Genomic DNA, 11,048 nt, shown 5'->3' on the forward strand with positions numbered 1-11,048 from the left:
TATACAATTATATATATAAAATATATACATATTATATAAACATATAATACAATTATATAAAACAAATATACATTTAAATTAAAATATATATACATATTAATATTAAAAATAAAAAAAAAAAAAATGATAATTTTGAAAATAAATGTAAAATATGTATATATATAATTGTAAAAATGTATATATATAATAGATATATGTATTTAAAAATTGTAATATATGTAATAATATATATGTAATGTATATATATATATATGTATTTATTTATATATATATATTATATTATATATATGATATAATTTTATGGGCCGTGGGGCCGAAAAAGGGTTAGAGCGTCGGATCAAGACGTACGACGGGAATTGAATTCGAGGGTTGAGTCACCGACCCCCGCGTTTTTTCCCCTTGGGCAAGGAACTTAACCTGATTTTCTCCCTAGCCACGGGTGGCCAAGCCGCCCAAGTCAAGTTGGTCCCCAACCGATAAAATAAGAGAATGATTACCTAAAAAAAGGTACACCGGCATCTCCGTGGAAAGGAACTGGGGGCCCCACCACGTACTCACTCCAAAAAGCACCAAAAATGAAAAATACAAATTTAAGTATCATGCGTGACCACGGGGGTCAGAAGAACCTACCTTTAAAAGAAGAAGTATATTGTAATGTATGCAATATATGAAATATGTTATAAAAATATATATATAATTATAAGTAAATGAAATTTACGTTTTTCCCCTTTAATGCGGAGAATAATAATAATAATAATAATAATAATAATTAAAAAAAAAATAATAATAACAATAACAAAACAAAAATAATAATAAATAAAAATAATAATAATAATAATAAAACAATAACAATAATAAAAAATAACAAAAATAACAATAACAATAACACAATAAACAAAGTAACAATAAAAAAAATTGAAGTTTAAAAAAAAAGACGTTCTTCAAAACAAACGAACAATCAAAAAGAGTTGTTCCCAAAACCTTAGACCTTACAAAAACCAAATAGATTTAAAACGGCGGTCCAAACCTTTCGACAGGAGCGGGTTTCACATTCCCCATCTCCAACACACTCTTTGCGGTAGGTCACTACACTGCCGCACACGGGGTGGCGGGGGGGGCAGGGCTGGTAGCATTCGTTGGGGAGAGAAATGGAGGGGAAAGATGAGGAAAGGAGTAGTGAGGGAGAGGAAAGGGATAGGAGGGAGAGGAAAGGAGATTGAGGGGAGGGGAAAGATGAGTAGGGGGGAGAGGAAGATGGTAGGGGGAGAGGAAGATGAGTAGTGAGGGAGGGGAAGTGAGAGTGAGGAGGGGAAGATGAGTAGTGAGGGAGGGGAAAGATGAGTAGTGGGGGGGAGAAAAAAAGATGAGCAGTGGGGGGAGAGAAGATGAGGTTTAAAGGGGAGAGGAGAGGAGGAAAAAAAACAAGACAAAGGAGAAAAGAATGAAGAGAGGAAAAAGGGGGGGTAAAAAGAAAGGAAAAAAGGGAAAAAAAGAAAGAGGAGAGGAAGAAAGAGATGGGAAAAAAAATAGGAACAAAGGAGAAAGGGAAAGGGAAAAAGAGTAAAAAAAAAAGAAAAAAAAAAAAATAGAAGAAAATATAAAAAAAAAAATTTGAAAACAAAAAAAATAAATAGATATATAAAAAAAAAAGCCCCCCCAAGGATGAATTCCATCGTAAAAACCACAGAAATAAACACAAAAATAAAACAAAAAACAGATATAAACAAAATAAATAAAAAAAAACACACAAAACAGAAAAAAAATCAATACAAAAAAAAAAAAAAAACACAGAAATAAAACCGAAACAAATAAACCACAGAAAAGGGCCACTACGAACCACAGGACACGTCGGCCACTTTGCGAAGGTCACTGTCATGGCACTGAGCGGACTCGAAAAGGCACTGGTTCCCGTAAGTCACTCCGTCAGTGCCGCAGATGGGACTCAGCTGGGGGTCGCACTCCTCGTAGCATCCTGGAGGGGGAGCAGTGGGAGTGGGAGGAGGGGGAGGAGTGGGGGGTGGAGGAGGGGGAGGAGTGGGGGGTGGGAGGAGGGGGAGGAGTGGGGGGGTGGGAGGAGGGGGAGGAGTGGGAGGAGGGGGAGGAGTGGGGGGAGTGGGAGTGGGAGTGGGAGGAAGGGGAGGAGTGGGGGTGGGAGGATGGGGGAATGAGTGTTTTTTTTTCTTTTTTTTTTGTCCAGTATATCTCAAACTTCACACGCACACACACACACAAATTATATATATGTGTGTATATATATATATATATATATATATATATATATATATATATATATATGTATGTATACATGTATATATGTATATATATGTATCTATGTATCTATGTATGTATGTATGTATGTATGTATGTATGTATGTATGTATAGAAATGATGGTGAAAATAGTGATGATAATTATCATCCTCATCGTCATCATCATTATTAACAGCAACAACAGCAGCAGTAACAAAACAACACCAACCCCCTCCCTTACAAAAAATACTTTTTCAATCTAAAGTACAAGTTAAAAAAAAAAACCCGTCAACAACAGCAACAAAAAGATCCACTCACTGCAATCGCCATCGCCGACCTTAAATATCTCGGGATTCTGCGCAACGGCCAGTTCCAAGAAGCACTCGCTGGGGTAAGTCACGCCGTCGCTCCCGCAGACTGGGGCGTCAAGCAGGGGGCACTCGAGGGCGAGGTTGAGGTCGTGGTCGAAGGGGAGGGGGGAGTCGAGGGCGATGTCACCTGGGGGGGGAGGGCGAAGAAGGGTGGTGAGGGGGGGAGAGAGAAAATGGGGTGGGAGAGAGGGGGGAAAATGGGGGAGCGAGGGAGGGATAGAGAATGAGGGGAAGGAGGAAAAGAAAGAAAAAATGGGGGGAGGGAAAGGAGAAAGAAAAAATGGGGGAGGGAAAGGAGAAACAGAAGAGAGAAAATGGGGGAGAGAGAGAGAGAAGGGAGAAAGATAAAAGAAAATGGGGAGAGGGAGGGAAAGGAGAAAGAGGAAAGAGAAAATGGGGGAGAGAGAGGGAAGGGAGAAAGTGAAAAAAAATTGGTGGAGGGAAGGAGGGTGAGGAGAAAAAAATGGGGAGGGGGAGAGGAAAAGAAGAAAAATAAAATGGGGGATAGAGAAAATGGGAGAGGGAGAGAAAATGGCAAAGGGAGGAGAGGGAGAGGGAGATGGGGAAAGGAGGAAGAAAATGGGGGAGGAGAGAGAGAAATGGGGGAGGCAGGGAGAAAGAAGGTAATGGGGAAGGGAGGAAGGGAGAAAGAGAAGGAAATGGGGAAGGGAGGAAGGGAGAAAGAGAAGGAAATGGGGAAGGGAGAAAGAAGGAAATGGGGAAGGGAAAGATGGAAAGGGAGGCAGAAAAGGGGGAAGGGGAGGAAAAAGAAAGGTAGATGATGCATATGGGAGAGAAAGCAGACAGATAATGGGGAAAGGGAAGAATAGATTAAATATGTCTATATATCTGGCTTGATGTGTCTCGCTACGCGTCTCTTAGACTGACTGACTGTCTGCCTAGCAACCATCTGTCACTCCATCTCTCTGCCTTATTCCTCGCCAGAGGTCTAGTCCTGATAGAACGTTGGATCTTGGCAAACATTGTACAGAAACACAGCTTAGGAGGAGTAAGGCAATAACGATAAGGGAGGCAATAAAAAAATAAACACAAACCGCATTCCCCATTATGCTCCTTGAAGAGTGTTGGGTCTTGGCAAATGGCGTTGTCCAGAAGGCAGTCGTTGTTGTAGGTGATTCCGTCGCTGCTGCAGACAGGTCGGAACACGAAGGGACAAGGTCTGTCGCAGTCTGTGGGGGAAATTTATCGTCTTTCCTGGTTTATCGTTCGCAGAAGTTCATTGCAACAAGTGAAATATTTTTTTTTGTGTGTGTGTGAAATAGGAGAATAGCACAGGTAAGCTTTAGCAGAAGTAAAGTAAATAATCATGAGATGTACTTTTGACGGGAAGTGCAAGCAAGCTGTGGTTTGGTTCAGCTTGCTTCGCCTTTCCAAATTCGACCAAAAAGGTCCTAACACCCAGCTTGCTATCAGTGTGAGCAAAACTACCTCAATTTGTGATGACTCGTCCCCCTCCATAGTGAGTGACCGAGTTAATCGCGAAAGAAAGACGCTGATAGTAATGATAGCGAATTTACCGACGAAGAATCTATTTCCCTCAACATGAACTCAAGATGAAGGCAATAAGAATTTCAAAAATAATATTTACACATGTTATAGGACAAAAGTTATAACAAAAGAATAAAAAAAAATATTATATATATATATATATATATATATATATATATATATATATATATATAATATATATATATATATATCGTTCACACACCATAAAGCAACAATTTATAAGAACATTACTATGCATAGCAAAGACTGTTCTTTCAAAGAAAGAGTTAGAACGGAAAATAGCAATGGTAAATAAAAACGCACTGGCTGTCACCGGTTTGTTTGCTATGTGACGTCATAAAAACTCTAGCAAGTCTCCTTTAGAGGCAGTTTGAAAATGATTGGTTTGGATACGAAACCCAACCAAGATATCTGACCAAGAAGTTCCATCAAAAAGGAATAAACAAGAGGTTTCAAGATTTTTTCTAAATATCTTGAAATGATTTGCCGTCAAAAAAATCGCCTATAATAAAGAGGGAAAATGAAATAAGAAAGAATAAAACACAACACAAACCGCATCCCCCATTATGCTCCTTGAAGAGCCTTGGGTCTCGGCAAATGGCGATGTCCAGAAGGCAGTCGCTCTCGTAGGTGATTCCGTCGCTGCCGCAGACCGGTTGGAAGACGAGGGGGCAAGGTCGGTCGCAGTTGTCTAGAAGTCCCGTTGATAATTAGTTCTGTATTGTCGTCATTAATAGCTTAGATTTTAAAAAAAATTGTCATTACTTGTTCTCAATACGTTTTCAGTGGGAAAAAATCATGAAAAAGAAACAAGAAAAAGGAGGAAACACCACATACCGCATTCCCCATTATGCTCCTTGAAGAGTGTTGGGTCTTGGCAAATGGCGATGTCCAGAAGGCAGTCGTTGTTGTAGGTGATTCCGTCGCTGCTGCAGACAGGTCGGAACACGAAGGGACAAGGTCTGTCGCAGTCTGTGGGGGAAATTTATCGTCTTTCCTGGTTTATCGTTCGCAGAAGTTCATTGCAACAAGTGAAATATTTTTTTTTTTTTGTGAAATAGGAGAATAGCACAGGTAAGCTTTAGCAGAAGTAAAGTAAATAATCATGAGATGTACTTTTGACGGGAAGTGCAAGCAAGCTGTGGTTTGGTTCAGCTTGCTTCGCCTTTCCAAATTCGACCAAAAAGGTCCTAACACCCAGCTTGCTATCAGTGTGAGCAAAGTACCTCAATTTGTGATGACTCGTCCCCCTCCATAGTGAGTGACCGAGTTAATCGCGAAAGAAAGACGCTGATAGTAATGATAGCGAATTCCCGACGAAGAATTATTTCCCTCAACTGAATCAAGAAAAGGGAAATAAAAATTTCAAAAATAATATTCACATTTATAGGACAAAAGTTAAAACAAAGATAAAAAAAATTATATAATATATATAATATATAAAATAATCGTTCAAAACCATAAGCAACAATTAAAAGAACATTTACTAGATAGCAAAGACTTTCTTTCAAAGAAAGAGTTAAAACGGAAATAGCAAGGTAAATAAAAACGCACTGGCTGTCACCGGTTGTTTGCTATGTGACCAAAAAACTTAGCAATTTCCCTTAGAGGCATTTTGAAAATGTTTGGGTTTTGGATCAAAACCCCAACCAAGATATTGCCCAAAAGTTCCATAAAAAAAGGAATAAAACAAGGGGGTTTAAAAGATTTTTTTAAAATCTTGAAATGTTTTGCCGAAAAAAAAATCCCCTATAATAAAGAGGAAAAATGAAATAAGAAAGAAAAAAACACAACACAAACCGCACCCCCTTTTATGCCCCTTTGAAGACCCTTTGGTCTCGGAAAATGGCGAGGCCAGAAGGCAGTCGCTCCGTAGGTGTTTCCCGTCGCTGCCGAAAAACGGGGAAGACGGGGGGAAAGGCGGTCGCATTGTCAAAAGTCCCTTTAAAATAGTTCTGTTTTTCGTAAATGTTTAGTTTTAAAAAAAAAATTGCTTTATTTGTTCTCAATACGTTTTCAGTGGGAAAAATTCATGAAAAGAAAAAAAAAAAGGAGGAAACACCAATACCGCATTCCCCATTATGCCCTTGAGAGTGTTGGGTTTTGGCAAATGGCGATGCCCAGAAGGCAGTCGTTTTTTGTAGGTGATTCCGTCGCGCGCAGACAGGTCGGAAAAGAAAAAGCCCTGTCGAGTCTGTGGGGAAATTTTATCGCTTTCCTTTTTTATCGTTCGCAGAAGTTCATTGCAACAAGGAAATATTTTTTTGGTGGTGAAATAGGAGAAAGCACAGGTAAGTTTTAGCAGAAGTAAAAGAAAAAATCATGAGATGTACTTTTGACGGGAAGTGCAAGCAAGGTGATTTGGTTCAGTTTGCTTCGCCTTTAAAAATTCGACAAAAAAGGTCCTAACACCCAGCTTGCTATCAGTGTGAGCAAAGTACCTCAATTGTGATGATGTCCCCTCCATAGGATGCCCCGGTTAACGCGAAAAAAAGACGTGATAAAGATAGCGAATTACCGACGAAGAATGGTGGGTGTTCACGTGCAGGTGATGTAAAAGCGATGGGTGGTACCTAGTAGTTTTAAGTGCTGCTCCTTTCTCGCTTGAGCTTCCCCCTGGCTAGCCCAGGCAAAAAAGGGAGCGCTTCGCATAAGTCTCCCTGCCAGGTCACAGCCTCTCCATCTTTTAAGACTTCTGCAGGCCTCCTCGTGCCACCCTGGGTAACTGGGACCTTGCGGTCCCAGGCTAAATCGGGGGGATCTCGGAGCAGCAGGGGGCCCCAGAGGTAGGGAGTTATGGCCCCCGGCGTGTGGACACGTTGGTTTTCGTACCAATCGCCCCAAACCCCGGGGGTAAGGGGGCGGCTGGGGGAGGGGGCCGCCATCCTCCTCCCCCCAGAATGCCCCCTCTGGCAACGTCAGGAAAAATGGAAAGCTGGGGGGGGGTGTTTCCCTCCCACCCGCAAGTAAGGCGGGTGTGGGCCCCACGGGGAGGGCAAATGGGGGTGCGGGGTTTGGAGCGAGAGTACTCGTCCCGTTTTGCCCCGGCAGGCGCCAACCCACATGAAGCTTGTGGGGGAAAGCCCGGGGAACCCACATGGGATAGGCGGCCCACACCCTGCCGCCCCCCCTTTATCTGGGGCTTTTTGGGTGGGGGGGGCAGAGGTGGCGGACCCAGAGGGACCCCGAGGCTTAACCTAGGCGGGTTTTCCCGGGTAGGCGCTGGAAACCCGGCCCTTGGGCGGAGAACGGTTCCCTCTGCTATCGCGGGAATGAAGAAAACTGGGATTTGAGGTGGCTGCCCCCCAGAGGGAAAAGACCTGGTGCGCACGATCATGTGGGGGGTTCCCCTACTATGGTGGGGCCCCCGCGATGGTCACCCCTCCAGGGTGTAGCCATACCCATCCCCAGTCGCTTCAGCCTGCGGTAGCAGGTGACACCAGTTGTGAGCGTTTTGGGCTTTGAGCTGAAGCAGTTTGGTTTATGTCTCTATTGCTGTATACGTCCTCCCGATTACAAAAAAACCAATGTGAAAGAGGGTTCTACGCCAAACTCGCACTGGGCAGCGTTTGCCCCGGCGGGACATTCGCTTGTTCGGGCGCTTCAATGCGGTATCCGGTGGACCGAGGGCTACGAGATGTCTGCGGCCCCCCAGGTGGGGAGCACCCCAGCGCGAGAATACCCTCCTCTCGGGACTTTGCTAGGTCCCAAAAAATGAGGATCTCGGCTCCTGGTACCAGCGCTCCAACTGCATCCTGGATTTGGACACGATAGGGGTACTGGCCAAAGGGAGATAAACCCCACATTTTGTCAGCACGCGATGGGGGACCCTCCAGAATGCAGGGTTTAGGAGTGCGGTTGGGCACCGACCAAAGGCGCTTGGGCACCCTGCGGGTCCACTTCAAAAAATCCCCCTCCTCCGTGGCCACCCCAAGGGTTTTACTTTGGGCAGATAAGGGAGGAGGAGTGTGCCGGGGTTCGCACGGCAGTCCTTTACGATTCAGAAACCCGCAACTGACAGATCCAGTTGTCTGTGGGGGGCCTTCAAGGGTAACACTCGAAGCAGTAGGAGCCATTGGATCGCCCAAAGGACAAAACAGAATACCCCTCCCTGGAGACATTAGAGGCCAGGAAAACGTGCGCAAAGGGTGGGAATGGGAATCAAGTCTTGGTTTTCCAGGTGCGTAGGGCTCGGACACTGCGAGAAGGACAAGGAACAGTTATCAGGAATCTTGCTGAGGAGGTCGAAAGGCCCTTTCTGGTAAAAGACCTTCGCCCCCCCCCAAGCCCTGAGAAAACGAACCCTAAGCCCTCCTCACAGATGACTGCAGTCCCAAAACAGCGGATGGAGGTATTCAGATCAGTTGGGGGGTTGTGAACGTTTGGGGTGAGTATTTTGAAAGTTGTACCCGGTGGATCCCCAACAGTTGTTGGGTGCAGCGATGTCTCTGCCGTGCCGGACCCCCCCATCAGCGAGGAACCCCCTACCCTAACAGAGGGTTGGCTGGCGATTTTCCAAGCGAAAAGTGGGGGAAAACGCAGGATAGTGATATCCCTGCTGAACTGCTAAAGGTGGGGGTTTTAACCCATGGCCCGGGGGCCGAACAGTCCCGATGCCATTGGCAGTCTGGTACCATTCCCCCTGACCTGCGAGGGCGGGTCATCCCCCTTTGGAAGGGGAAAGGGGGTCGATGGGGCGTAGCACTACCTGGGTTACACTGTCAAACCAGGCAAGGTTTTCGTCAATTCTTGAAAGGATCCGCAACCACTACGAGGCACCAGAGACCGGAGCATCTAGATTTTTCCGGCAAGCCACAATGACCGTATACTAGCGCTTCGAGTAATTGGGAACACCGTCGTGAGTTTGGTGGGGTTGCTTTCAGCCCCATCGTCAAGAAGGGTTTGACCCGGGATCGGGGGAAGCTAGGGGGATCCTGAGGCCCGGGGAATTTCCCACACAGATATTGGGGGATAGCAAGCCTCTTACTGGTACGAAAATGCTGTAAAGGTGGTGGGGGGAGTGAAATTTTCCCTGTTATTAGGGGTGAGGGAGGTGTTCCTTGCACCCACACTTTTAAACTTTTATGGGCGGTAATGGGGAGAGCTATAGCCAAAGTCAGGGGGAGAACACAGGAATATTAAGGTCTCGGGCCTTTACTTTGCCGGTGTTGCATCCTTCCGAGTCTTTGGGGCACTTGTGGGGGCTCTTTATGCATTAGCAATGAGGCGAAACCCCTGGGGTTAGAGGTCTCCTGGACCCAAGACCAGATCAGGACTTGGGGGCCTGTTGGGGAACCTTCAGCGATCCATGCTTGCGGCGGGACTTGAAGTCACAGAAAGTTTTACATACCTTTGGGAGCGAGTCCATATCTCGGGTTTTCAGACCAGGGGTCAGTAGACGATTGGCTGGCAAAGGAGCCATGAACTCGATCAACAAGAGCGTTTGGGGATGTCCCCCCCCGGACCCATGCAGAAGGACCAAGCGCGGTCTTCAAGGCCTTTATACTTAGTTTTTCTCTATGGAAGCGAAACTGGGCGCATCCGTGTTGGAGTTCGCCGATGCCTTTTGTAACAATCCCTTCGCCCGGGCGGGGGACAGTGCAGGGGCCACGTGTCCCCAAACCCGGGGTTACACCGTGAGACTGGCATGGGGGCCTGTTTCTGAAATCCCGGGGTCGCCAAATCAAGCTATATGGCCACTAGCTCGCCCCCTAGGAAGACCGCTACCCGGTTGTCCTCTGCGAGACAACCCGGGTGGAGGGACCCGTGGGAGTCCCAGGAGATCATGGTTTGGGCAGCCGACGAGAGTCGGAGGGAAATAGAGTGGGACGGTGTGCCTGCCTGGGGGACTCGCTGAGGGATCCCCGTGGTGGAAAACGAAGGGGGGATGCGGCCATGGCCCCCGTCGGCGAGCCCCCTTTATGATGAGATGATGATGATGAAACATTTCCCTCAACATGAAATCAAGATGAAGGGAATAGAATTTCAAAAAAATTTACACATGTTATAGGACAAAAGTTTTTAAAAAAAGAATAAAAAAAAATTATTATATAATATAATATATATAATATTAAAAAATATAGTTCACACACCATAAAGCAACAATTTATAAGAAAATTTTCATGAAGCAAAGACTGTTTTTTTCAAAGAAAAAGCTTAGAACGGAAATAGCAATGGTAAAAAAAACGCACGGCTGTCACCCTTTTTTTTGCATGTGACGTCATAAAACTCTAGCAAGTCTCCCTTTAGAGGCAGTTTTAAAATGATGGTTTGGATCGAAACCCAACCAAGATATTGACCCAAAAAGTTCCCCAAAAAAGGAATAAAAAAGAGGTTTTTAAGATTTTTTTTTAATATCTTGAAAATTTTCCGTCAAAAAAAAGCCATAATAAGAGGGAAAAAAAAATAAGGAAAAATAAAAAACACAACCCCCCCTTCCCCCTTTTGTTTTGAAGAGTGTTTGGGGCTTGGCAAATGGCGATGTCCCGAAAGGGAGTTTGCTCTCGAGGGATTTCCCTCGCTCCCCAGACCCGGGTTTGGGAAAACGAGGGGGCAGGTGTCGCAGTTTTTAGAAGTCCCGTTGAAAATTTGTTTTATGTGTCATTAATAGCTTTGATTTAAAAAAAAAATTTTCTACTTGTCTCAAAACGTTTTTAGTGGGAAAAATTATGAAAAAGAAACAAAAAAAAGGAGGAAACACCCTACCAAATTTTTATGATCTTGAAGAGTGTTGGGGTTTGGCAAATGGCGTTGTCCAGAAGGCAGTGTTGCGTAGGTGATTTCCCCGCTGCCCCAAAAAGGTCGTAAACGAAGGGGAAGGTCTTCGCGTTGTTTAGGTTTTCCCGTTGAAATTTTGGTTGTCATTAAGTCATATTCTTTAATAATCAAATAGTAGTAAT

The 11,048-nt window shown here is 44.7% G+C and overlaps 1 protein-coding gene across 1 annotated transcript; it reads right to left on the reverse strand.

Moving 5' to 3' along the window:
- Positions 1-982: 982 nt before the first annotated feature.
- On the reverse strand, positions 983-7,903 carry LOC119585120 (ovoinhibitor-like). Its single transcript, XM_037933756.1, has 9 exons — positions 7,887-7,903; positions 7,551-7,615; positions 6,218-6,343; positions 4,987-5,121; positions 4,703-4,840; positions 3,675-3,809; positions 2,567-2,746; positions 1,839-1,972; positions 983-1,135 (listed from the first exon to the last, which is right to left on the reverse strand). Exons 1-9 carry the CDS (start codon positions 7,901-7,903, stop codon positions 983-985), a joined length of 1,083 nt encoding a protein of 360 aa, XP_037789684.1.
- Between the last annotated feature and the right edge of the window lie 3,145 nt (positions 7,904-11,048).

This window comes from Penaeus monodon, chromosome 3, assembly GCF_015228065.2.
Source record: "Penaeus monodon isolate SGIC_2016 chromosome 3, NSTDA_Pmon_1, whole genome shotgun sequence".
Classification (NCBI taxonomy): Eukaryota; Metazoa; Arthropoda; class Malacostraca; order Decapoda; family Penaeidae; genus Penaeus; species Penaeus monodon.

What these genes read in the sequence shown, in the direction of transcription:
- LOC119585120 (XM_037933756.1), bottom strand. An exon ending in GGAGCATAATGGGGGATGCG is followed by an intron (nt 3,810 to 4,702) that starts GTTTGTGTTGTG and finishes TTTCCCCCACAG; the next exon opens with ACTGCGACAGACCTTGTCCC. An exon ending in GGAGCATAATGGGGAATGCG is followed by an intron (nt 2,747 to 3,674) that starts GTTTGTGTTTAT and finishes CTCCCCCCCCAG; the next exon opens with GTGACATCGCCCTCGACTCC.